Source organism: Chionomys nivalis, chromosome 19 (assembly GCF_950005125.1).
Source record: "Chionomys nivalis chromosome 19, mChiNiv1.1, whole genome shotgun sequence".
Lineage (NCBI taxonomy): Eukaryota > Metazoa > Chordata > Mammalia > Rodentia > Cricetidae > Chionomys > Chionomys nivalis.
The window spans coordinates 29922949-29950835 of NC_080104.1; the positions used below are offsets into that span (position 1 = coordinate 29922949).

The window sequence follows — 27887 nt, forward strand, 5'->3', positions numbered from 1 at the left end:
TGCCTCCCGCGCATGCGCGCCAGGCACTGACGCAGGCCCTGGACTTGCGCGGTCAGCCAAGAGTGGAAGAAGCCAGCGACGACCTTGCATTCTCAGCCTGATTCCTGCCTAGCGGCCTGATCTTTCGCAGGTGACTGTGCCCGCGGTGCCCCACTGCGCTCGCGTGCGACTCTTTCCCGGACCTCCCCTGTCGGCGTACCCCATCCGGCTGTGCTCTACGCCCACCCGGGGTAACCCGCTTTGCTACACCCCCCTCTCCAAGCTTGTCTCTGGGGGACGCCAACCTTGCTGGCCGCGCCCACTTCCTCAGCCTCAAGTCTTCTCTTCTTCGGCGACCCCTCTCAGCCCCTGTTCCTTCTCCCGTCTCCGAAGCTCCCCCTTGTTCTTGCTCTCTTCCCTTTCTCGAGCGTCTCCATTCTAACCTTCCCTCTTCCCAAAAGTCGCCTTCCTTATTGTAACCTCCCTCCCGCAGCTCCTGCCTCTCTCTCTTCCAGTGTCCCTATCCTGATTGTACTACCTCAGCCTCTGCCTCCTCTTTACATCCCCAGTGTCCAGAATCTTGCTTGTTTTCCCTCCATCTTCTACCTCCTTCCCCTTCCCCCATCCTTATTGCATCTCCCTCCCCTTCCTGCCTCTTTCCGTGTCCCCCATCCTGGTTGTATCCCCCCCCCCCAAGTCTCCGTTGCTTCTCCCTTCCCCGTTCATTGTCTCCATTCTGATCTGTCTGTCTTGCATAGCCTCTCTTAATGGTTTTGCCTAGCCTAGCACCCCTCCCCCTTTTCCAGAGCCCCTGCGGGCGTCCCCAGTGTTTCCCTGGGGAATCTTATCCTTCCCTGTCCCACGTCTGGTCCAGTCTTGTGCCCCTCCTCTTACCCCAAGGGACCTTTCCGGGTTCCCCAAAGACCCACATCCTGATTGTATCCTCTCCAACTGAGCGCATCCCTTCCCCAGTGTTCCCTATCCTAATGGTATCTTCCGTAGAACCGCTTAGTCCTAACATTCCTCCCCCTTCTCCACCATGGCGGGTGAGATGGGAGGGGGGCGCTCTGCTGAGGATGGGACCTCTCTGGCCCCTCTTAATAATTCCTGTGGCCGCGCAAGGGACCGCCGCTGCCTCACGAAGACCCTTGGGTTATCCTCGGGTCACCGTTGAGCAGCTCTGGTGGACCCTCCCGTTCCCTGCGCTTTCATGGTCTGTGGTCTTAGACCGTCTTTAGTTTTAGGAGTTTGATTGTACAAGTGTTTAATTGTTGTCCAGCTAGACCTAGACCTTGGGAGGTCAGACATTTTTATTTGGGGTAAGCAGAAATTGTTTGTTGTAGCTAACTCTCAGTTCATAAAGGAGTGGAGTAATCCCCAGTGTTTTAGAGAAGGTGGAGAGGTCACAGAGTTTAGAGACTGCCTAGCTGATTAAGAACACACTGATCAATTCCTTCCAAGAAGCTGTGTGTGTGTGTGTTCTATTTTACTAAAATAGGAATACTTTTCTCATGTGGTCTCTGAGGCAACCAGTCCAGGAAGTGACTTGTCCCACTTTACAGGAAATGGTAGGTTGACAACTGGGATTTATTGCCTGCTTTCTTAGGGCGATGAGTGTTTGCTGAAGGAATCATTGACCAAACATGGCTGTGTGTCCTCCAGCTTGTGCTGTGGGCTTGCCTCTTGAGTGAAGAAGGGCAGGTAACTGGGAATGCTGCTGCTGGCTTCTTCCTTAGGGTGTTTGGAGTGTTTCCTGGGCCCAGGACTTGGGTGGTCAGCGGGCTACGGTTAGGACAGGTGTCTTAGGAAGGGACCCTCTAGCCAGGCAGGTGCTTGCCTGGATTTCTCTAGTGTCTGTGATGTTTATTTTGTGTGTGAAAGATTTCCCACGGATCTTCCTCAGGACAGGAATCAAAATTCTCTTAGGGGGTTTTCCTGTCAGACACACAGTAAGTGTTTGGTAACTTAAGGGTGTTAGCTCTCCGTTGTAAGTAATTTCCCTGATAATAAAGACTGAGTTTATGAAGTCAATCTTTCTCCCTCTCTCACCATGTCTGTCTGTCTGTCTGTCTGCCCCACCCCCTTTCTAATCTCTTATTTCTCTGTCTCTGGAAACTGAACCTGTAAGCTGTAGTTTTTGCAGAGAGCCAGTGAACACCTAATGAGTCAGCTGCAGCCAGCAGGTGATATAGCCCGGGGGTGGGGGGCGGGGAGGGGAAACAGGACGGACAGGCAGTCCGCCATTCCAGACACAGTCTTGACTCTCTGGTCAGGAGGTCAGCCTAGTCCCTGAAGTTTATGGTGTCTGTGCATTCCTCCTTCTTGTCTGCTCTTCTCCTTTATAGTCTCCGTTTAACTGGGTTTGGGCATTCCTAAAGATGCTGAGTCCTGTGTTCCTCCCTGTGCCACCTGGGTCAGGGGTTAACTCAGAACAGCCAACCATAAACAGATTCCTTTCAACAACACATGTTACAAACGTGTCCTTAAAATATAGAGGTTAAAAGTGCTCCTATATGCCCTTCCTGCCTTTTGTCATTCCCTATTGTTAGTGATAAGTCATATCTGTGAGTACTGTATCATATGGATGGTGGACTCCTGGTGCCATGCGCTTAGGTAATGCTTACTATGGCTTCATTCCTGTAAGGAACTTTCCAGCATAAAGCTGTATATACCATTTGCAACATAAGCAGTTAGGCTGGGGAGATGGGTAAAGAAAAAGTTTCCCTGAGGCCTGCAGGGCTCAGGAGCTAGGAGACAAGAAGACCAGGGCAGAACTGAAGAAACTCCCCAAGTGTTTTGTTTTTATCTGAGAGACAGTGTTATGAACTGTCTTAATCTTTTGTGAAACATGAAGTTTTTGTTTCTTGCGCACCCTATAAAAACAGCACAGCCTTTGATGGATTTGTTCCATCCTCTGTCCTGTCAGAGCGGCTACACGGAAATGTGCTCCTGTAGCCCTAGCTGGAGATGGGGTGAGTGGGTGGATGGGAGGCAGGTTCTCCTTAACTCCCATCTTTCTTTTTTTCCAGCCTTTCTTCTGCATTAGTGGATGCCAAAGAAATTAAATAATTATTTGATTAGTGTCAGCAACTACTGAGAGAGGAAAGAAGTAATTAGTTTGTGTTTCTGGAACAACCGAGGACCATCTGCTTAGGGATAGCCACACCCACCGTGGTCTCCCACACCAATTATTAATCGACAAGATGCCCTACTGACTTGCCTCTTGGCAGTCTGTTGGTGACTTTTTCTCACTTGAGGCCCCTCTTCCTAGGTAACTCTAGTTTGTGTCAAGTTGGCAGAACAAAAACAATATACACCAAAACAATAACAACAAAAACAGCCTTGATGAATCTACCTACTTTATTTTCTAATAATTCTCATTGCTTTCAAATTGGAGGGAGGAATTTTAGTGACTGTATTATAGCAACTGAAAGTTAGGAAACACTATTATGATCATATATTTTTAAGATTCATAAAGACTAATGTTTCTAAGCTTAGACTTTGGACCCGGAAGACCTGTGTTCAAATCCCATCTTAATTTGTCACATTGGGCAGCTCATTTGGTTTGCTTTTTCATCTGTAAAATGAAAATAGATCATTTACTTGACAAGATTATGGAAAACATGGCTGAAATAACATACAAGTGTTTGCCATGGTGCCTGACAGAAAAAACTCAATGCAAGGTAGCTATTTAGCAGCAAGTTAAAAATACCATGAGAGTCAGTTTCAAAGGTTAATACCGACTGCCAACTTGACAAGATCTAGCATCATTTAGGAGACAGAACTCTGAGTTGGCCTGGGAGGGTGTTTCTAGATTGGGTTAACTGAGGTGGAAAATCCACTCTAAATGTGGATGGCACCCCCTACCCCCCATGGGCTGGGGTTCGCTATGACTTCCCTGTCATGATGGACTCTATCCCCTTCCCTCCTTAAATCGCTCTTGTCTCTTATCTTGTTACAGCGACGAGAGTAATAGCTAATATACTTCACCTTGGCGGTGGGGAGAGTACCCCCAGGATACAGGACCCAACCAGTCTCTGAAAGGACAAAAATGCTTCTCTTTCTTTGCTTGTCATGCTGAGTGCCACATGCTCCGTAGTTTACCCCTGCGTGTCACTATTACGTGTTATAGATGCCATGATATGTCCTATTACAGGATCCATACATAAGTTGAGACTCGCCAGGAGACCATAGTTAAGAGACTTTGGAATATTAGGGAGAGTTGATTTTTAGAGAGACTTTGAATATTTCAAGAAACTTTGGACTTTTAATTGTTGAATTTTAGTAACAATAGGACTTTTAAAAATTGAAATGTTATATTGTGCTGCTGACATTAACATGAGACCTTGGGGACAAACAAAAAAGGGAAGGTTATTGTTTCATAGTGTTATATTTGTGTGTCAAGTTGACAAGGGGTCAGTTGTCTTCGTTGGTTTTTGTCAGCTTGTCACAAGTTAGAGTTACCTGGGAAGGGGAACCTCAACTGAGAAAATGCCATTAGATTCTAAGTAACCGGAAGGGAATTTTCTTACTTAATGATTGATGTGGGTGGTACCATCCTTGGGCAGGCAGTCCTGGGTTGTATGAGGCAGCAGACCAGCAGGCCACCAAGGAGCAAGATGATAAGCATCATTTGTTTCTCCATTGTCTCTGCCCTGGTTTCTGCCCTGAGTTCCTGTTTTGGTCATGAGAAGGCCATTAGTAAAGGTACAGTCTTGGTCACAGTAGAAGCGCCAAGATGGAAGGAACCACGAAATTGAGGCTTGGCATCATGTGGCAAGGTCAGAGCCCCTGAAGAAATTTCTTCCTTCCTTTGATGATAGAATATGGTGTGGAACACTGAGCAAAATAACCCTTTCCTCCCCAAGTTTTTACGGTTGTGGTGCTTTATCAGAACACTAGAAACCCTGAGACAGTCTACGTGAAGGTAGTTTTGATGTGTCAGTGTTAAACCTAGCTCTGGCCTCAAAGGGAATGTGGTGGTTTGTTCTTAGACAAATGTGAGTGACGACCATGGCCCCAGGATATGGATTCATTTTTCCCTGGGTTTCAAGTGCCTATTTTCACTCTTTTAAGCTGCCCTTTTGATATAGTATATACTTCCATTTCTATCTGTCTGTCTGTCTATCTGTTTTTGTAACAGTTTCTCACTGCCTAGCCCTGTCTGGCCTGGAATTCATTATGTAGATAACACAGTCCTCAAACTTCTACAGATCCACCTGCCTCTAGGTCCTAGAACCCTAGGATTAAAGGCACATACCACCAAGCCCAACTAGTTTGAGGAGCTTAAACAACAGCAGCCAAGCATGCCTGAGTGTGCAGTGTCGATGAATTCAGAGGAGGGCATAGGATCCCCTGGAATTAAAGTTGGATGTGGTTGTGAGCCTGCTGCTGTTGCTGCTGGGAACTGAACTCTGGAAGAGCAGTGTGTGCCCTCGACTGCTGTGCTTCCCTTCTCTCATCTGCTTGCGGTACTGCCCTCCAGCCCCAAGGAGCTTTGAAAAATTCTTTGAGGAAACTAGAATCATTTTGTTCTGGAAAATATCTCATGCGTTTCTTTTGCTCTTTCTCTGTGATTTGTTTTCAAAATCACATAAACAGGCTATTTATTTATTATTCTGAAGGTTGAGCCCAGAGCCCTTCTCTATGCCATTCTATGCTGTGGCTGGGTTGTAACCTTAGTTCCTAGCAGATTTTTTTTCCTCTTAAAATGTTTATCTAAGCTGGGCAGTGGCAGGACACACCTTTAACCCCAGCGCTCCGGAGGCACATACGTGTTATACATAAAAACCAGGTTACAACTGGAGGGAGTCGCTTCTCTCCTCCCCACCACTTTAGGTCCTGGGGATGGAGACTGAACTCAAGTCATCAAGCTTGGCTGCAGAGTTCCTTAACCATCTCTCTACCCCCTCCTTTTTCTTTCTGAGAAGAAGATACTACCACCACCACCTCCTCTTCCTCTTTTTCCCCTCCCCTCCCTCTCTGATTCCTTTCCTCCCTCCCTTCCTTGCCCTGCTTTCCTCTTCCCCCTTTTTTCTGGTGCTGGGGGGTGGCACCCAAGGCACACAGGTCCCATGCAAGTGCTCTGCCACTGGACTGTAGCCCAGGCCTATTGCCTTTTTGCTTGTGGTTATTTTAACCCAGAGCTCTGAATGTTCTTGATTTTAGAACATTCTGTTTTTGACTTTTGGGATACAGCGTGTGCTATTTCGTTGACAGTGACGCTGCTGTGTTTTTATGGGGAGAGCCTGGGCCTTGGCAGCACTAACAAGCCAGACAACCACTGATCCCTACCAGACCAATCAGACCGACAAGTGGTAATGAAAAAGCCACACACCCCTTTCCACCATGTCTGCCTTTCAGGGTCTGATACGAGGTTAAGATTTATTTATTTTTCTATTTATTTACCTTTGTTTTCCATGTAGGGTTGTTTTGTGTACATCTGTATGTTACATGTATGTAGTGCCCTCGGAAGCCAGAAGAAGGTGTTTGGATGTGCTGTGAGCCCCCATGTGGGTGCTGAGAGTTGAACCTGGGCCCTGCTCTTAACTACGGAGCCATCTGTCCAGCCCCAAGGTTTAGGTTAAAATAGGTTAGGAAGTATACGTAACTAAGCAGTTCTGGAAGACGTGCATCACTGGCTCGTCATTGGTTGACTGTCTCTCCTGTAAGGTGGTCTCACAAGTTGTCAGAGCTGAGTGACATCTCTTTCCAGGAGACTTGGCTCCCCTCTGGTGGTACTAGGCTTCTGCCTTTCCCTTCCAGCACTCGATGAGTGGTTCTATAGCATGAATGCTTACCTAGAAAGTAAATGAAGCAAACACATCATTCTTAGTTAGTCTTTATAGTGTCTAGGATGAGACTGGGAACACGTTCGGTGCTCTGAGGTAAGTTACTGATTTCATTCAGTAACCATTGGAAATTCTATTGGGAGAATATTTAGTGCTGTTAGTCACTGGGAACCTAATTCAAGCCAGTTTAAAATGCAAACCTCCCCTTTGGCTTAGCAGAATGCCCTGAATTAGGGTGATGTTTTCTGAACCTGTCTGCTCTTTCTCCTGCAGTGGACGGGATGGCGTTTGTGAAGAGCGGATGGTTGCTGCGGCAGAGTGAGTAGAGATGCTTGAGTCTGCTGAAGCAGATCATGTTTGTAAACAGTCACGTCTGGTCAGAGCTGTTGTCTTTCATCTCTTCTGGGAATTTTTAGAGCCCCGTGAACTGTTTGTGGAAACCCGGAGTTGATAGGAACCGGAAAGCGCGGAAGTCCCTGCTCCTTTCCCTTCCTCAGTCGTGCGCTTTGTTATTAAGGGCTGACTTGAGGCTGCTGAGTCTGACCACACCTGGGTTCCCTGCCTCTGGCCTCTGTGTGGGGGATAGCCTGTCCTATGTGGGGCCTCAGAAGGGAGGCGTGTCTTGGTGGGCACACTGGCCTTCTGTTTCCAGAGGAAACTCTGTTCTTTGGGCTCGAGGTCCAGCCTCCTAGATCTGGCCGCTGTGGATGTGTTCTTCCGTCCAGCTGTTCTCCTAGGCTGCCACTCTGACCTGCTCTCAGGCAGGGAGAGCCAGTTACCCCTTCCCAGACCTGGAGCAGTGCTGTGTTCCCCAGGTCCGCTGGTAGCCTTAGAATGAATAGAATAATGCTGATTTACTGATATTTCAGAGGGTGGCCTCAGTCCCAGAGGGCTGCCTTCTCTTGAGTTTTGTGACCCCATCCTCCTGTGAATAGGGGACATGAGGCAGTTTGCTCAGACCCAAGGACAAGTCTTTTGCCAGTTCTTTGGGTGGCCTCTGGTTTTCTCCTTAAACATCACCATGCTCTTGGAAGGTGAGCCTTTTTCTAAGTTATTATCATTCTTACATGTTTTTCCCATCCATGATGGAATGTTGAAAGGCCCAGTCTTGGGTGGGCCTTGTGCAGGTATCCACAGCTGCTGTGTTCATGAGTACAATGACTGTGTTCTTTACTGTCACAGCCTGGGAGGCCAGCTCCCAGGACTGCTCCCAGGGTAGCGAAAAGAATGCCTCTCAGAGCACTGAGTAACTTAAAAATATTTCTTCTCTGTCTTTGGGCTAGACTTTTCTTTCTGAGGGTAAAGAGAGAAACACACACTTTCTGATGGTAGCTTAAGAAAAAAAGGAACAAGCACAAGCTTTCCTGATGGTAACCACCTTACTTCATCTTGAGTAATCTCTCTTTCCAGACAGTCTCTCTACACAGTTATATTTCTTTACATATAATTACATCTCTTTGCATACATATGTCTCTCTCCTACACAGCCATATGTCTCTACATGCAGTCACAACTCTTTACACAGCTCACATATGCTTCTTTTACATGCATCTCTCCTGCAAACACATCGCTCTTCTATACAGCTACATCTTCTGTATCCCTCTACCACTCAGCTGCATCTCTTCCCGCTTCCTGACACCACTTCTCTCCCCATCACACGTTGCCTCTCATAGCCAAAGCTTCTGGACAAATATGAATCACATCTTCCGGGTCATGTAGCTCTTCTTGAATAAACAAACAAGAAACTGAGCCATACTGCTCACACAGTTTCTCTCAGTCTAGGAAGCTTGCGCTGACCGGCCAGTGAGCAAAGTAAGCACGTAGCTCTAAGTGGTCAGGGTTCCCAGGCAGAAAGTGACATTGAAATTCAGGACTTAAACACTAAACAGTTAGTTGACTGAACCTTGTGGTTGGGGAGTGCGTGCAGAAAGTTCATTGCTGAGAGAGTTATGTCTACTAAAGTTGCTTCATGCTCTGACCATGAATCAGCAATAAATACCTGGGAAATTGACCTTATATTTTCATCTCTAGGGGCAACCAGTTTGCTTTCAATTTGTTATAAAGTCTAAAATCAACTGTCTTTGTGACTGAGAGTACTATACTTTTCTATGTCAGTCTGAGTAATGAAAAATATCCTAGTATTATTTCTGTTCATCAGAATTATAAAGCAAAAATCATCTTCTTGACCATCCATGCCTATATGTGTGGCAGCAGATGGAACATTTTCATGAGATAAACACATAAGCAGTAGGAAAAATACCCATAGCTGTTTTTAGTGGCATATGAGAAAAATGACAGAGACAAGCAGTCATTTACATTCAGGGACCCCATGACCTTCCCAAGTGGGGCTCCCCATCAGAGAATTATTCATCTGGTGGGTCAGCCCGTGGAATACTGGTTGTCACCTGCAGTATATTCTCAGTGTCTGGCAGTATCCAGATGACAATGTTCCACAGATCTCTTCTCCATCCTTTGGCGTTTACATGTGCCCTGTCCGCTCTTCCTTGATATTCCCATAGAGGGGTGCAGTCTCAGTTTCTCATTTATTTCGTGACTTGTGCTTTGCTTAGCAGCCTTTCTGTGCTTGCACTTTTTTTTTTTAAGATTTATTTATTTATTATATATACAGTGTTCTGTCTGCATGTATGCCTGCAGGTCAGAAGAGGGCACCAGATCTCATTACAGATGGTTGTGAGCCACCATGTGGGTGCTTGGAATTGAACTCGGGACCTCTGGAAGAACAGCCAGTGTGCTCTTAACTGCTCAGTCATTTCTCCAGCCCCCTGTACTTGCACTGTTCAAGTGGGAGTGGCAAGGCCTTACCTGTGTCTGTCAGTTTTCTGTGGGTGGCCAGTTTCCGCTGCACCTTTATTGTTTTAGCTCAAAGATGACTTTCCCTATTCCCCACCCCTCAGGTACTATTCTGAAGCGCTGGAAGAAGAACTGGTTTGACCTGTGGTCTGACGGTCATCTGATCTACTATGATGACCAGACTCGGCAGAGTGTAGAGGATAAGGTGCACATGCCGGTGGACTGCATCAATATCCGCATGGGACACGAGTGTCGGGGTAAGCAGTGCCCGGAACTGCCATGCCTTCTTTCCTGACAGCCTGCTGCCAGTATCAAACTGGGCGCTGGCCGGGCAACCATAGTGCGGCTTGGGCACACACATCATCAGCATCATGATAGATGGATTCCCCCACCCCCATTGGAGTTAGGCCTTGCCTGCTTCTCTTCATCTTCGGAGAAGGGCAAGACTGCTAGCAACCCCAGGAAAGGTGGTACGCTCTTAGCTCATGCTGGTTTTGTGATGTAGACCCTGCGTATATGTGGTAGTCTGGTTGTTTCTTGGAACCATGCTGAAGTACATTGGGTGCTGGGCTCAGTCATCCTTGCTTTATACTCACTTTACGGGGAACAAATGGCGTCTTCCCTGCCAGCCAGCGAGATTGTTTCTCTCTTGCTTCTTAGTTAGGCCCCAGGTTTCCCCCCCCACGTAGTGATGCACCATCTTGTTCTTCACTTCCGTGGGTTGTTATCTCTAAGAATGAGTGAGGAGGGAGAAAAAACAAAAACAGAAAGACAAGCTGCGGCGTGGTCCTTCATTCTGCTTGTTTCTCCTAGACATCCAGCCTCCAGATGGGAAGCCCAGAGACTGCCTGCTGCAGATCGTCTGCCGAGACGGCAGAACCGTCAGTCTCTGTGCCGAGAGCACAGACGATTGTCTGTGAGTTTTGATTTCATTTTGATTGTGTAATTGACAGTATTTTCTGCTCTGATTTCCACTTGTCAGGAAGGGAGACGAGTGGGAGTAGAGGTTCCCTCCAGGCGGGGTCTGTAGGAGAGAAATACAGCAGGGGCCTTTCTTGGATCTGATTTCTTTCTTGGGTGTGCATGTGCATGTGTACATGGGTATGCATGGCTGTGTGTATGTGGAAACACACACGTGTGCCATGGCCAGGGTGGAGGTCAGAAGACAATATCAGTATGGATCCTCATTTGTCACCTTGTTTCTGAGATGGCCTTGTTGGGTTTTCATTGTATTTTCCCATGAACTCCCAGAGAGTCTCCTGTCTCTTTTCATTTTTTCGTAGGAGTGCTGAGTTATGCATCTTAATGTTATACATCTGGATTTTTTTTATGAGTTCTGGGGATTCAAACTCAGGTCCCTGTACTGTCAAGGCCAATGCTTTCACCCACTGAGTCGTCTCTGGAGTCCCCTTTATTCTGACTTCTTTCTTGCTCAAGCAGTGTTGTGGTTTGTATAAGAATGGCCACCATAAGCTCCCGTATTTGAATGCTCAGCCATCAGGGAGTGGTACTGTTTGAAAATGATTAGGAGGTGTGGCCTTGTTGAAAGTGCAGCACTGGGGGTGAGCTTCAAGGTTTTGAAAACCCTGCCAAACCCAGAGTCTCCCTGCCTGTGGATCTGGATGGGGATCTCGGGTACTCCCCAGTGCTGCTGGCCTGCTGCCATGCTCCCCTGCCGTGATGATAATGGACTAAACCTCTGAAACTATAAGCAAGCCCCCAATTAAGTACTTTAAAAAAAACATAGTTGCCATCGTCATGGTATCTCTTTGCTAATAGAACGAATGCAGGATCCCAGAATGAATGGCAAAACCTTTCAGCAGCCACTTTGTGCTTTTTATTGATAGACTCACACTGGTCTTATGTGTGTACAAGAGATGGGGCGGGGGGAGAGAAACTGATTGATAAGTCAGCCCTGGCTGACTTAGAACTCTCTATATAGACTTCACACTCAACAGAGATCCATTTACCTCTGTTTCCCCATTGTTGGTATTAAAGGCTTGTGCCACAATGCCTGGATAAACTTTCTTTGGATTTATTTTTAAATTTTTACTAAAATTAAAATGTGTATGTGTGTGTGTTCCCCCTTCGTTGTTGCATGGCCTTCTCCTGTTGGATCTGCACCACGTCAGTCATGTTGGACTGAGGACCTTAAAGTTTGACCCCATTTTTATCTGATTTCATTTGTAAAGACCCTATGTCTTTGCATCACACACATCGGTCCTGGGACCATGACTTGAGCATGTCTTCTGAAGGCATGTAATTCAATCCCCTACAGAGACCTCTGAGGAAAGATGGGGAAATAAATCTGGATGGTCTTCTCCAACTGTGGAGTGAAGCGAAAGCTTTTATTTATTTACCATCTGTTTATACGATGGATGCGTTCTCTGACTGAGCCCTTCATTATGATTCATTCTCTGGAAATATTTACAGGAGCTACAAGGGAAGCAGGGCATGCTGGGGTGCACCTGCCATCCCAGCACTTGGGAGGTAGGGGTGGTAGGGTCAGGAGTTCACAAACAGAACTGGGGCACGAAGGTAACAGAGAGCAAGCATTCTTTCGGTTGGTAAAAGTGTTGTGAGCGTGCTGGCTGGTTTTATGACGGCTTGACACACGCCTGACACCGAGAAGGGCAACAGTCTCCATGGTCTCTGCCTCAGTTCCTGCCTCCAGGTTTCTGCCCTGCTTGAGTTTTGCCCTACCTGTTTTTGATACTGAACTATTATATGGAAATGAACCCTTTCCTCCCCAAGTTGCTTTTGGTCATGGACTTTCATCACAGTGATAGTAACTCTCTAAATGAGACAATTGAAATCGCTTCATATCATAGAACATAGAATAGTCATTAAAAATGAATTAGAGCCTAAGTGTGTTGGCATACAGCCGAATGGCTATACTCCGCAGGCTGAGATGGGAGGATATTGAATTTTGGAGTCAGCCTGGATTACACAGTAGGTTTCGAGCCAGTGTTGGCTGCTGATGAGAAAGTTTACAGCACATTTCACAGGTATTAAAGGGGAGAAAATATTAAATGTAAAATCTAAAGTATATTATGCTTTAAACAGTATAGACTATAGATCTGTTCTTTAAATATACATCTTTTCTTAGTTCATGTCTTGAACAAAAGATGGGTCTTGGGGTAAGGCCTGAAGTTTTGTTCTGTTTATTCTGACGTGGTTGGGGTGGTAGAAGACAAGGTCTTCATCCACAGCACAGGTTTGCCTCAAGCTCATGGTAGTCCTGCTGTTTAAGTCTCCCAAGTGCTGGGGTTACAGGCTAGAGGTCTCTCTTTAATCAAGCCTTTCCAGGACTGCTGATGCTAGTCGGATTTAAGAATCACTGGAATGTTGGGTTTGTTTTGTTTTCTGTTTTCTCCAGGGCTTGGAAGTTTACACTGCAGGATTCCAGAACGAACACAGTAAGTTGCCCGTGGTGTTTCCTGTCCTGTTTGCACATCCTGGTTCTGTGTAGCAAACTGGAGGATGGGAGGTAGGGAGAAGGAAGTGGAAGAGAGAGGGGGCCGTGTCCTGACTGTGCTCTGCTGGGAGCTGGACAGAGCAGGATGGCTCTCACTGACAGTGGTCACGTCAGATTACGGTAGGAGGTCCCTGTTGAGGTCTGAGGATGAAACATCCCCCATAGACTCACTTGCTTGAACACTTGTTTCCCAGATGGTGGAGCAGTGTAGGAAAGTTACAGAACCTTAGGAGGTGGAGCCAATGGGGGTCCCTGGGGCGGGCCTTGAGCCTGTCTTGACTTCCTATTCAGTCCTGATCCAGGATGCGCTGTGAGCAGCTGCCCCCTGCCTGCTGCCATGCCCTCCCCTCTGAGATGGACTGTCTCCCTCTAGAACTGTAATGCAGAACTAACTCTCTCTCCCCTGGATTGTTCTCATTTGGTTATTTTGTTGGAGTAATGAGACAGTAGCTAAGACAACACCCTCCTCCCCCAGGGGTGGCAGTCCCAGTGGTTCCTGCTGTCCGTCATCTTTCTCCGGGTTTGCGTTACCTTGAATTCTGCTGTACACGGTGCCCACTTTATCCATAAGATCTCAGCCTCTTAAGAAACCAAAACCTTCTTGTCCTTATCCTTAATTCTATTTCTGACCTTAGGAGATACAGAAACCATAAACCCTGTTGTAACTCCGGCAGAACCTTTGTGGTCAACGTGTTCATTCTTAGATGGGGCTCTACTTTTTTGCAGTATCTTTGTAGGGAGAAAAGAATAAAGTATATCAGGCTTTCAAAAGAATGTGTGCAGGTGGAAATGAAGTCGAAACCCCAGTCCTCAGCCAGATCCTGTTCCTCCAAGCTCACTCCAGACTCCAGTTGTCTTTCTTTAATGCACAGCCCCTGCTCATGAAATTAGTATTGACGACTGTATTATAATTAATATAGTCAGCAAAATCCCACCCAGTGCAATTCTTTGTGTGGATTTTTAAAAAGAGCTATTGTTTCCCCTTTTCCCGGGGCGTAGTTCTTGAACTACTGGAAGAGCATGCTCCTGGAGCCCTTCAGATGTGATCAGATGGAGAGAGGTGACTCTTGGTCTAAATGGCATTGGGCAACAATGGAGCCTCTAGCATCTTCCCAGGCCAGGAACATTCCCTTTGCTCTGACTGGGAGCCAGGCCCCGCCAACTTGGTGCTACACTCAGAGGGTGTCTTAGTGAAGCTGGAGGCTCCCCCTGGACCAGCAGGAGAGGCCCTTCCTTCTCAGAGAGCTGAGGCCTGTTGATCTTTCATTTGCTGAGTAAATATGCTGTTGGTCCTAGCCCCCTTGTCTCACACAGGCGTATGTTGGCTCAACAATCCTGTCTGAAGAGACTGCCGTGGCCGCTTCACCGCCCGCCTATGCTGCCTATGCTGCGCCGACCCCTGAGGTAGGGAGCAGATCTGAGCAGAGATCGTGAGAGTGGGGAAAGCTGGGGCTCTTTGTTGCTCTGCCATTTTTGTTTGTCTTTTCTTTTGTTTTTTTGGTTGTGGTTTTATTCTTAATCTTGAGTCAGTATCGGGAAATTAGAAATACACTCAACTCAGAATCTTTCCTGGTTATCACAGAATATTCCTCATCCTCTTCAGTGAAACAGCAACTATTGAGCTGGTGGTGTAGCTTGGTTGATAGAGCATTTGCCTCACAAACTGGAGGCCCCCGGTTCAGTCTCCAGCACCGCATAAACTGGGGGTGGCAACACACACCTGGACTCTCAGTGCTTGGGTGGTGAAGGTGGAACACTCAGGAGATCTAGATCATTCTTGGCTACAGAGGAGGCCAGCTTAAGCTAGAGATTCTGCCTCAAAAGAAACAAAAAAGTCTAGTGTTTATATTTTCATGTTCAGATATTTTGTTTGTAAAGTTTTTTTTCTTTTTCTTTATGTGAGTGATGGAGAGTAAGCTCAAAGCTTCACACATGCTAGGCCAGTTCTTTTCCACTGAGCTATCTTATCCATTGTTTATAGATTTATTTATTAATTAAAGGAGATATATATATATATATATATGTGTATGTATGTATATGATACATGTTTATTTGTGCGTTGGATTGGAGGCCGTGGGAGTCAGTTCTTACCTCACACCATGTGGGTCCTGGGACTTGAACTCAGGTTCTCGAGCTTTGGCGGCAGGTGCTTTTACCTGCCGATGCCATATAACTAATTACTTGACTTCTTTTTTCCCCCCTAAGTATTTATTTTATTTAATTATGTGCACGTGTATCTGTGGATGCAATGTGCACATAAGTGCAGGTGCCCTCAGAGGCCAGAGGCATCATGTCCTCCAGAGCCAGAGTTCTAGGTGGTTGTGAGCCTCCTGGTGTAGATGCTGAGAGCTGAACTCTGCACCTTTGGTAGTAGGAGTAGGGTCTCCTACAGGTAGTTTGTATGTGTTTGCTTAGCGTGGAGGAGTTAACTGTCTGCAAATATTGCCTCTTGCTAGGCTGTCTCTTCTTTGCTTCTTTGGGCAGAGAAAATGTACTTCTGAGGTCTTTTTTTGTCTATACTCATTGGGATTTCTGAGTTAATAGCATCTCCATTTAGACATGCCATAGTATGCCTGTAGAGGTCAGCAGACACCCATGTATGTATGTGTGTATGTATGTATGCATGTATGTATGTAAATTAAAATATAATCACATCATTGTTCTCCCTCCATTCCTCCCCCCAATACTTCCCAAGTGTGTCACCCCTCTCCATCCCCACACACCCCTGCTTCTGGTCAGAGAGTGAGTTTTAGGACTTGTTCATTCCTTCCATGATGTGAGTTTCAGGATGGGATGCATGTCACTGGCCCAGATGACAAGTGCCTTTACCCACCGAGTCAAATCACCAGTCCCTCAAAATTCTCAAGATTGTATTTCTCACAGGGCTTTCTCTTTTTTTCAGGTCTATGGCTACGGTCCATACAGTGGCGCATACCCAGCAGGAACTCAAGTTGTCTATGCTGCCAATGGGCAGGCATACGCTGTGCCATACCAGTACCCATATGCAGGTAACTCATGTTGCCTGCTGCTCCTGGTCTCTGCATATGGTGTGGGGTTTGGGAGGATCCCCATGTTTCAGTTTGAAGTTAAATGAGCTGCTCTTTCTACTGGAGACCCCAGATCAGTCTGTCACTCTGACTTTTGCCTATTTTTTCTTTAATAGTCTTTGAGGTGCTAGAGTAATTTTAATTTTAAAAAATTCTATGTTATATTTTGTGCGTATGTGCTGTATTTATGTGTGTGGATGACTGTGTGTCACAGTTCACAAGGGGACGTCAGAGGACAACTCGGGTGACAGCACATACTGTCACATAAAGTATGAAACGCGTTAGTGTATTCATACATAGTTGTGGTAGTTGGAATGCCATGTCCCCCATATTCTTGGACATTCAAATACCTGATCCTCAGGAGGTGGCACTGTTTGGGGAGGCTTAGGGGTGTGGCCCTGCTAGGAGAGGTGCATTACTGGAGGCAAGCTTTGAGGTTTCAAAAGCCTTGGACCATTTCCAGATAGCTCTTTGTTTCCTGCTTATGGTTTGAGATGTGCACTCTCAGCTGCCATGCCTGGTCCTTGCTGCCACAGTTCCTTCTTATGGTGATTATGAGCTCTTGTCCCTCTGGAACTGCAAGCCCTAAATATCCCCTTCCTTCTGTAAAGTAGTCTTGGTCCTGGTGTTTTATTACAGCAGTATAAAGGTAGCTAAGGCAGAAGCTGGTACCAGGGAGTGGGCTATTGTTGCAATAGACCTTACCATTTGGGTTTTTTTTTGAAGATTGTGGAAGACTTTGGGACTTGGCCTAGAAAAGTGGCTGAATGTTGTAAGCAGAGGGCCATCCTTGTAGGCTCTTGGGAGGCAGCAGTGCTGAGAGCAATGTGGACTGTGGAGGCCCAGCTCTAGAGCTTTCAGAGGGGACCAATGTCAGAAACTGGTCTAGTGACCATTCTTGATATTTTGGCAAAAAAAAAAAAAAAAAAAAAAAGTGACTGCTTTCTCTCTTTGCCCTAAGAACTTGCCTGAGACCCAGTTAAAAGTAACGGACTAATTTCTTTGCCAGAAAAGATTTCACGGCCTTCTGAAATACTGACTGCATTACATGGTTATTAGTGATCACACACAGGTCTGCAATGGAAAAGAGCAAGCAGAGCAGAAAGAAATATAAAATGTAGTTTCAAAAGGAAAAGAGCACCAGGAAACTTAATGCTGCGACCAAGGCTTGTGCTGAAAGAGATGAGGAGGCCATTTCAGCACTGGAATAAAGGGAAGGGTGCCTTAAGGCAGGACTCCACCTAGCTGGGAAGAAGCAAACAAAAACTACTGCAGACGTGATTCTAGGAGGCTAGATTCCATCTCAAGTTGACCATCAAACCTGGCAGCACCATCCTCATAGTCATGAAAGATACTTGAGTATAGGGTGGTTGAGTCTTCTTGCCTGGTTACAGAGAGCCTCTAAGGCCAGGCATGTGGGAAGGACATCTTGGCATGGAGGCCCTGAGAGGCCACTGTGGGAGTGAAGCCTAAGTTATATTGGAGACCCCAGGGTGTTGCAGATGCCCAAGACATGTACTGGGCTGAGGAGAGCTGCACGCAGAGAATGGGATCAGCTAAGAAGAGTGGGAAGGGAGGGATGGATCTTATATGCAGTTGAGCTGGAGGGGCAGAGCATCTATGCACTTTGGCATTGGGCATGAACTATAGGATCTGATACTTGTCTTGCTTTCGTCAAGCATTTCTTCGCTATCCCCATTACCTAACTTTTGGAACGGTACTACATCCTCTGTGCCATTATATGCTAATAATAATATATTTTTTGATTTTACAAGGGGTACTGTTAGGGGGCTGCCTGGAATCTCTGAAGAGACTTTGGAATTTTAGTGTTGAGACTAGAAGATTTTGGGGGCTTCTGAAGTTAGAAACTTGCATTATAATATGTCAGTGAGACTATGGGGGCCGGGGAGTGGAATGTGGCAGTTCTAATGAGATGCCCCCCATATTCTCAGCTGAATACTTGGTTCCCAGTTGGTGGTACTGTTCAGGGAGGGTTGGGAGTTGTGGCCTTGCTGGAGGAGGCGTCACTGGAGGTGAGGTTGGAGGTTTGAAAAGCCTCGTACATGGCAGGGAGAATACCATGATGATGAAGGTGGTTTTCCTAGGGTGAGGCTTATTCATTGCTGACCCCTGCGATTTCCCCAAATGTGGGAGACTCGACTGCATGATTTGTGGTAGGGGGACTACATTTGTGCTCTCACCTGAAGAAGAAGAAAATAAATAAGTAAATAAAAACCTCACGCCATGTCCAATTCACTCTCTGTTTCTTGCTTACATTTTGAAATGCGAGCTCTCAGCTGTTCCTAGTACTTGCTGCCATGCTTCCCCACTGAGGTGGTGATGGACTCTTATCTGTCTAGAACCATGTGCCCAAGTTACACCTCCCTTCTGTAGGCTGCTTCGGTCAAGGTGTGTTTCATCACAGCAGCAGACAAGTAGCTAAGACAGCACTCTGCTCCAGTAAGAAAGACTTGGTGTGTTGCAGGAAGTCTGAATAGTACATGGGTCATGACGAAGACAACACGGCCATGTTAAGAAAGATTTGGTGATTTCGTCTATATAGTACATGGGTCACCTCAGGGCTGGCTTCAGTTTTGCTCTCAAAGGTGCTTGTAGAAAGTGGCAGGGATAGGGTTGGTGGGATGGTTCAGTGGGAAGGCACTTTCCACCAAGCCTGGCATTCTGCGTTCAATTCCTAAGATGCACACAGCTGAAGGAGAGAACCGACTCCCCCAGGTTGTTCTCTGACCCCCATGTGTGCTCTGTGGTGCATGCCTAATTCCCACAAATAAGTAAATAGACTAATTTTTTTTTTTTAAAGTGACAGACTTTCATTTGGGCGTCTAGAATGAGCCTGCAAGAAACTCACTTGCAGTTTCTGTGTTTTCTTTATCAGTGAGAAGAGTTCTCCCTCAGCTCTCCCCTCTCTCTCTCTCTCCTTTTGAAAATTAAATTATTTTAAATTGTCTGTATGTGTGTGGATAACGTGCACATGACCGAGTAGGCCAGAGGTTTCAAGCCCCTCAGAGTTGGAGTGATAGGCAGCTGTGAACTGATGAACCTGAATACTAGAAACCAAACTCGGGTCTTCTGCTCTTAAGGACCGAGGCTTCTCTCTAAATCCACCTCCTCAGCGAACTCTCTGAGTTGTCTCTACAGATACCTAGCTTTTACCAGGCATAATTCAGACAGTTCTAGCTTGTTGACAGCACTTTGGCATTAAGGCTTCGTGGTGACTCACTGCAAGGCAGAGTCAGGAACTGGTGAGTTCACTGGTAGCTTAGGCGGCTTTCCACGCTCATCTCTTGGAGCTTCTTTAATGCCACATTCCGTAGATCTTTAACTGTTAATGTGGGCGAGTCCATCTTTTGTTAGTGGGCCATCCTGATGTATATTTGAGCAGTACGGCTGTTAGTACTGGTGGAGGAGGAAGTAGAAGGCAGAGGCAGAAGCAGAGAAGGAAATGGGGTGAGGGGCAGAGGTGGGTGGGGTGGTGGGGCAGAGGAAGTGGAGGAGGAGACAAGGAATGGATGGACGACCGTGAGAGGCCGCGTAGCTCAGAATTCTCAAGGTTACAGCACATTTGTAGCTTCGTGTGACACATTTTAGCAATTTGGACAAGAAGATTTTCCCCAGACACTCTTCTGGTTTTCTTGGAGTTTGCACAATTCATTCTGCAAAATCCTCTGAGAGCATGACATTCTCGGTTGTAGAGTAAGGACGTGAAGGTGGTATCTTCCTGTACTCCTGGCTCCTGGGCTGAGTAGTTCAGGCACGAAGCCACATTCTTTGCCCTCTTTGATTACATCTTTGATGTTGCGACCTTTGAAGTTCCCAGATGTCCCTAGTGGGTTTCTCCTTTACAGTGTATCTGTGAAGGAGTGCCTGCTGGGACTGATGTACCTAGCTCACACTGTGAATGAGAAGCTTCTTTTTAATCTTTTAGCTTAGGCATGGCTGTAATCTAAAAGTCCATAACAGAGTCAGGGCAGTGGCCTCTTAAAGAACAATTAAATCCTCAGGAGAGACCTGTCCTGACATTAGATGGGGTGTAACTGGTGCAGTTGTCGGAAGCCCCCAAGGGCTAGGACTGCAGGTGCGAGCCAGGCTGACTCACCTTCCGTCAGGCTTTGCCCTGCCTCTCCCACGTTCTCCTCATTTGTCTGTCATCCCAGCAGGCTTGGTGCAGAGGGCTGCCATGGAAACCAGAGGCAAACCTCTGCAGTTTTGTCGTCTAGGATTGGGCACTGTTTATCAGTGCTCTCATCTTCACACCGTTAAGGGGTTTGGCCCTGGCAAGCAGAGAACCCTGATCTGTCAGTAAGTTCTTAGAGAGTGGTGTGTATAAGGTTTCAGGTCCTCTAGTGCCTCTGTTCCGGAGGCCACACCCCTGCAGCTCTCTCCCCAGGACTGAAAAACAGCCTGTGTTGTAACCTTGCAGTTCTTCTAGGCAGTTGAGTGCTTTCCCCAGGCAGCTTCGAGCCTTCCTCCACCCAAAACCCAAGGCCACTTTGAGTTCTGGCTCACCCTTATCCTCGCCTTTGTGGCTAGGTCAGATTGTATCCCCCCCCCCCCCAAGAAACTCCCTTTGTTTCCCCAGAACTGAAAGGAACTGAAGGCATTCTTCCCAGCGGTCATGGTGCTATATTTGTCTTAGTTACTTTTCTGTTGCTGTGATGAAACTCCATGACCCAGGCAGCTTATAGAAGAGTTTGTTGAGCCTTACGGTTTCAGAAGGTGAATCCATGGCTATCATGGAAGAGCACAGGCACGCATGGTACTGGAGCATTAGCTGAGAGCTTGCTTCCTTATCTGAGAAAGGGGGAGAGAGAGAGAGAGAGAGAGAGAGAGAGAGAGAGAGAGAGAGAGAGAGAGTGCATGCGTGCATGCTAACTGGGAATGTCATGGGCATTTAAACTCTCAAGTCCCATCCCCAGTGACATCTCCTCCAGCAAGGCCATACCTCCTAATCCTTCCAGAGCAGCTCAGCCAACTGGGGATCATATTCATATTGATACAGAAGTAACTTGAAGAATTGATGTTGGCCGGGTGGTGGTGGCGCGTGCCTTTAATCAGTATTCAGGAGGCAGAGGCAGGCCTATCTCTGTGAGTTCAAGGTCAGCCTGGTCTACAAAGCAAGTTCCAACACAGCTAGGGCTGTTATGCAGAGAAACCCTGTCTTGAACACCACCCCCCCAAAAAAAAGGAGTTGAAGTTACAAAGAATATATGAATAGACTTCTTAGGAGACATAAAGTCACACAAAGTAGAATGTAACCAAGGGAGTACTACCTCTGCAATGCCCCAAGGATCTGTAGTATGCTAACCAGGCCTGTTAGAACTGAGTGGATTCATGATGCTAGGATGGAAATGCTTGTTCACCAGGATTGGCAGCCAATAGGCTTTGTTCTTATAACTGAGACAATCGGACTCACAACCATTATTACAGCCATTAGGCCCATTTCTCTGTTAGAGAAATATGCCCCTGATGAATAACTCAGGGGAGCAGCTCAGCGTGACAAGCATCAAGTTCTGGCCTGCCGTGAAGCCCCCAGTTGTTTTTTCTTTAAGAAAAGCATGTCTCTTCCAGGTGGGCAAGATGACCCTGGGTAACAACTATTTGAGAAAGAGCGACACCGGCATACTTAAGATAATTCTGGCGATATGTAGTGTCTTTGCTTTATAACTCTCAGATCTGCCGAAGCGGCCAGACTTTCAATCCTCTGTGTCTTTTTAAATTATTCCAAGTATAACCTGGGGCTGGGACCTGAAAGAGATTTCAGGATATCAGCATGTGTGGAATGCATAAACCTTGGGAGTATCTGAGTTAGCAAAATCTTCTCCTCGTGGCCAGCTACTCTTGGGTGCTAAGCAGAGCCAGTCACTCACTCTCAGTTAAGAACTTTGTCCCTTTCTTCCCCTGAGTATGTGGAGTGACTTCTCATGGTGGGGGCACGTTTCTGCTACAGTATAAGCCAATGTGTTATTCTTACTCAGACTACCACCTTCTGTTCCCTGGCCCCATATGTTTGTGGTCATATCATAATGTAAAATTTCCTTAGTCCAACTTCAAAAGTCCCAATGGTCTTTCTCAGTCTTGACACAGTTTAAAAGTCCAAATTCCAAGTCTTTCCTAAGACTTAGATGTTTTAGTCTCTAAACCTGGACAAATGACTTAGATTATGACATACCAAAATGGATGTTGACTGCCAGGTTCTCCCAGAATCCCTCAGTTCCTACCTATTACAGGGCATGGCTGGCATATCCCACCCTCTACCCCAGACTTCTGCAGCCCAGGAGCTCAACCGCGTTTCCTGTCTGCCCTTCTCTATGCAATCCAGCCATTTGGGTTACGTGCCCTCCAGGCTGCCCTTCTTGGGCAGTGACTCCTCTCTCTTTCCCCCTCTCCCTCTTCTCACATGGCTGGGCTCAGTCTGGTCATGTTCACCCTGGACTCTCCTAGATGTCCCTGCCTCTGATTATGTCTCCCTTTTATCCACAGTGAGCCTTCTCCATCATACCTAGGAGCAGTCATGCCCTTTCCTTTTTTCTTTTTTTCATCCACAAGGCAATCTATTCATTTTCAGCCCTTGTGAAATCAAGGAGCAAAATTTTCCATACTTCCATCATGTATGGTGGTATGAAATAAACCCTGTCCTTCCATAAGGGAGGAGGCATAGGGACATAGTGAGGAAATACTGAACCAAAGCAAAGCTGAAACACAAATCCTATGTAAACTTCAAATCTTATGTGTGATATCAAAGGGCTCACATGGCCCTTCCCTTCCAGCCTTGTGGAATGCAACACACTTCTCATTCCTGGGCTGGTTCTACTCCCTGTTAGCAGCTCTCCTGGGCAGACACTCCATGGCTCTGGCATTGCCAATATCTTGTGATCTCCATGGCAATCCAGGCTTCACCTTCGCAGCTTGGCTCAGTGGCCTCTCTGGGCTCCTGTGTGGGGACTCCCCTGCCATGTGCCTGGCCTAGTGGTTTCCCTTATGTGTGGAGGAAGATTTCAAAGCTTCTTTATCCCGTGCCCTTCCTGACTCTAAAGCCAAAAGTGCATGCTGATGCTGCCAAGTTTGGTTGCCTACCTGGGATGGCAATTGGTCCCCTCCTTGAGTTGTGTTAACTATGAGCTTCTGTCTGTTGCTTTCTTTTGTTGCACCAATGTTTTACAAGTTGGAAGCTTAGCAGGGTGGGTTCTTGCCCGAGGGCATCACTTTCTTTATTCCTCATCTGGCCTACATCTAGTCTCTGGTCTATTTCAGCACAAGCCTTGCCTCCAACATTTAATTTCCTGGTGTTCTTTTTCATTGTAGATCTGCATAAGAGTGATCACTAATAACTGTATGACTTAGTCAGTACTAGGCTGTCTTGAAATCACCTTCTCTAATGAGATTACTCTAAAACTCCTCAGTTTAACCTCAGGAAGATTTCTAAAGCAGAGGTTGAAAACAGTCACGTTCTTTGCCACAATACCACAAGAATAGTCTCTAGTTAAGTTGCTAATATTATTCCCTTCCGAAACCTCTTGAGCTTTCATGGCCTACATTGTTCTCAGCACTGCTGTCTTCCAAGTATCTACTAAAATGACTCATTCCGCCCTTCTTCCAGCGTTCAACTGCTTTCCTTGTCCAATGTCCCAAAGTCTTACACAGTACTCCAAACGTGGACACTTCTGGTCAGACCTGTGACAGTAGTAGCCCATTCCTGGGTACCACTTTTGTCTTAGTTACTTTTCTGTTGCTCTGATGAAACACCGTGACCAAGGAATATAAAGCTTATAGAAGAGTTTACTGGGGCTTATAGTTTCAGACGGTGAGTCATGACCATCATAGAAGGGGACAGGCAGGCATGGTGCTGGAGCAGTAGCTGAGAACCTACATCCTTTTCCGCAAGTAGGAGGCAGAGAAACAGAGCTAATTGGGAATGGTGTGGGCTTTTGAAATCTCAAATCCCAGTCCTGGTGACACATCTGCTCCAACAAGGTCACACCTTCTAATTCTTCCCGAACAGTTGAACCAACTGGGGACCAAGTATTTAAACATGCGAATCAGTGGTGGCCATTCTCGTCTCAACGACCACCTTCCCATAATAAGGTTCTTCTGGATGATCAGCTTCATCTCTACAAGCATGTACCGTCCTTTTGCCTTTTAGATAGGTTCTCACTAGGCAGCCCTGACTGGGCTGAAACTCGTTGTGTAGTCCAGGCTGGCTTTGAACTCACAGATATCCTCCTCTCTCTGCCTCCCACACGCTAGGATTAAAGATGTACACCACCATGCCAGGCCTCGTGTACTGTCTTTTAAAATACAGTTTTTAGATTTATTTATTTACTACGTATGAGTGTTTGGGCTGTGTGTGTGTATCAGGGGCATGCCTGATACTTACAGAGATCAGAAGAGGGCATTGGATCCCCTGAAGCTGCAGTTATAGATGTTTATGAGGTACCATGGGGATGCCAGGTCCTCTGCAAGAGCAGCAAGTGTTCTTAATCACTAAGCCATGTCTCCAGACCGTAATTTATCTCATATATATGTGAATCCTCATATATAACAGTGTCTTCCTCAGCATATATGTGATGGGTCTTGGGGAGATTTGGGTTGAACACACTGGAACCAACTGTTAACACATCGGAAGGACCTCAAAGGCCTACTAGTGAGAACACTGGTCACATGTTAAGGGCACCATACAGCCAGACTTTCTTTGGACCACTTATTATTAATTATGAAATTATTATTAATTATGAAAACTTGGTCATAACTTAGGTTCGTTTCTTACTAGCTCTTAAAACTTGAATTAACTCTGCACTCTGCTATGTGGCTTGCTATTTCTCTTCAGTTCAGTCCCTGTGCATCTTGCTCACAAATCCCTGCTTCTCAGAATCCCCCACCATGCAGTAGTTCCTCTCTCTCCCCAGGAGTCCCGCCTATCCTCTCTTGCTATTGGCCATTCAGCTGTCTATTATCCAATCAGAAGGTGCCTTGGGCAGGTGAGGAAGGACAGGCACGTCTTCCCACAGTGTGATCAGCTGTCCCTCAACAGCACCATCTTTTCCGTGAATGTTGCATTTTCAGGTGACATCTTAAAGATCTCTTCTTCTCTTCTTTTATAGGAGGAGTTTATGGACAACAGCCTGCCAATCAAGTCATCATCCGTGAGCGGTACCGAGACAGTGACAGCGACCTGGCCCTGGGCATGCTTGCTGGGGCAGCCACAGGCATGGCCCTGGGATCTCTATTCTGGGTCTTCTAGAACCTTCAAGGTCTTCTGTGCATCGCTTCTGTTAGTCCTGTGTGCAATAATTGATCTGCAGGGCATTTCTGTTTGTGACAAGTGTCTTTTGTAATAATTTAAATAGTTCTTTTGGAGGTGGTAATCTGATGATTGTGACTGACCTGCATGGGACCACAGAGACGACCTTGAAATGTATTATGAGCAGGAATCTGAGTTCTTTGGGGTACTGGCTTGCACCAAGTCTTTCTTAGGGAGCTCTTGGATGGCCTTATGTAAACACACCCATTTAAAAGGGCATTTTCTGCTCAGTTAGGTCCAGTACTTAATCAAGGGATGATTTTCCCTGCTATGCCAATAATGCCGATGGAGGAGATTATGAATGAGTGTGGTAAGAAGAATTCAGCTTCTTTAACTGTGAAACCTCATCTAGACCTGGCCGCATATTACCGTAGAGCTGTTGGCTGGTGGCCCCTGCAGGGCGGCGATGTGAGAACCCTATGATCTACCCTCGGTAGCTCCCAGGCGCCTGCCAGATTGACTGCCCAGGGTGAAAAGGGACACTCGCTCCCTTTATAAATTATGCCCCAGGAATCTGTCCGGTTTTATTCTCTTGTTATGCTTCGGTTTGCTTTTCCCGGGAATAATTGGAAATCGTCTCAAGTTAGGAATTGATTTGAGCCTCGGAATTTGGGGACGTTTACCTTTAAACCCTGCTGAATGAAGAATAGTGAGTGGCAAGTGGGCGGAGAGAGGCTGACATCTGCCCAGTGATGTGTTGCCAGTGTTTGCTTTAGGTTTGTTGGTTGCCAGCTCAGTGTGTCTAGAGCCTATTTTTCTACTTGCAGAGGAAGTATATGAGGGGAAAGAGGGAGAGCCTTAGTTCTATTGTACCTGTGTCAGACCTGGGGCCCAGGCTGCCCAGGGTACTCTTGAACTCCTGGAGAGGCGTGTCCTGAGCAGTGGTAGGGCCCTATGACTGTCCAGAGTGTGGGGATGAACCAGAGCTGGGTGGGGACGACTCAGGTTCCGAGGGAGACATGAGATTGGGTCGAGTCTCAGGGGTTTGTTTTAATCCATGGTAGTGGGGATCCAGTCCCGTTTCCATGCCTGACCCACTCATACTACAAAAGCCTTCAACTAGAAAGTCTCCAAATGTGTGATGCTCTGGGAAGCCCACAGTCCTATTTTCTGGGGAAAATGTATTTCTAATATTAGAAAATACATGTTGCATACATTTAAATCTTCTGTTCATTCACGTCGTAAAGCTTCTAAGTCCAGCTTGGTGACTGGCGTGCTGTAAACCGGGTCCTTTCACAAAGGGGGGCAGCACAGTGAAGACCCTGTCCTCTACTCACACAGCCCCCTTTCTTCCAGAGTGCTCCCAGTGAGCACACACTTTGACTGTGCCCAGCCCAGCACATGCATGCTGCCTTGCTACCCTGCTTGGTAGCTTTCTCTTGGTTGGTTCAAGTCTTGAACGTATCTCCATGTGAGACAGTTGCCAAGTAGATGTGATGGTGCCCATGGTGTTTTTCTGCCTACTCCTAGGGGACTTGTTGACACAGCACTGCCCATTTCTGGCTGAAATTTGCTTCTCTGTCGTCTCTGGTAGATGGCTTCATGGTGGCAACATGGTTCTGATGGTTTATAGTGTCACCTTGATGAATGTAATGTTGATTTTACATCCCGTGTTGTAAGAATGGCTTTCTCAAATGTTATCATTCTTAAACTCCATGCTTTACTTACAAAACATTAAAATCAGTTTTCAGTGTTGCACAGGGACATTGATTTCGAATGTAGTTACTGGGGTTCCTAGAACCAGAGAGTATTGAATCATGCCCCTGAAGTGCTATTGAAACAGAATTGTCTCCTACTGTCCCCTGGGTGTGCCCTGCCTAGACCTTGGCCCCAGTGGAATTAGCTTTATCAGGCAGCCATAGCTGAGCCTGATGGTATCTTGCCACCAGTTGCTTGATTCTGGAACAATATACATACATTCTGGATGTGAAGAATGGCCTCAGGCATTTCATTTCCTTTGCACCTCAGTCAGTCATGGAGTTCATGAGTTGGCGGGAGCCATGAGTTCAGGGTTGAGGAGCGTTTCAGGTCCATGGACTTTTACATTATAACCCAAGGCTGGAAGAGGTTGGCTGCAGACATGTGCATGACCGATTTCATTCCTCTCTTAGTTCCTTGAATTAACAACTTTCCATGTGAAAGATGGCATGTCTCAGATCATCACTTGTCAAGAAGGCCCGGCTTCGCATATGTTAGGTCATGAGTGCCCACAGTAGCTCGTGGAGCGGAGGAAGTTCCTGCGGTGGAGACAGGATGGTCCAGACTTATTTTCACATGTGTTGTTGCTCCTATGTAACCTTTCATTTTGCCTTCTAGTCTGTGTAGATGAAAGGCGGAGGACACAGGCAATCTTCTTGTGATTGCTTTTGCGTTTCTGTTACTCTGCTGTGTCTACAGAGCCCGTTTCCTCCCCCTGTGTGCACATGTTTGTGAGTGAACTTGTTAAAATATTAAATGATCATT

At 46.6% G+C, this 27887-nt stretch overlaps 1 protein-coding gene and 1 pseudogene across 3 annotated transcripts; both read left to right on the top strand.

Moving 5' to 3' along the window:
• Window positions 1-3: 3 nt before the first annotated feature.
• Plekhb2 (pleckstrin homology domain containing B2) lies at window positions 4-27887 on the top strand. 3 transcript variants are annotated; one of them, XM_057751604.1, is made up of 8 exons: window positions 4-130; window positions 7044-7088; window positions 9685-9837; window positions 10394-10496; window positions 12960-12999; window positions 14355-14462; window positions 15961-16066; window positions 25225-27887. In XM_057751604.1, exons 2-8 carry the CDS (start codon window positions 7052-7054, stop codon window positions 25362-25364), a joined length of 687 nt encoding a protein of 228 aa, XP_057607587.1. In that variant the 5' UTR covers window positions 4-130; window positions 7044-7051; the 3' UTR covers window positions 25365-27887. The 3 variants fall into 3 exon arrangements, with proteins under 3 accessions (XP_057607587.1, XP_057607589.1, XP_057607588.1); XM_057751606.1 differs by having other exon boundaries at window positions 5-130; window positions 14373-14462; XM_057751605.1 differs by having other exon boundaries at window positions 26-230.
• Window positions 18161-18309, top strand: LOC130862465 (U1 spliceosomal RNA; annotated as a pseudogene).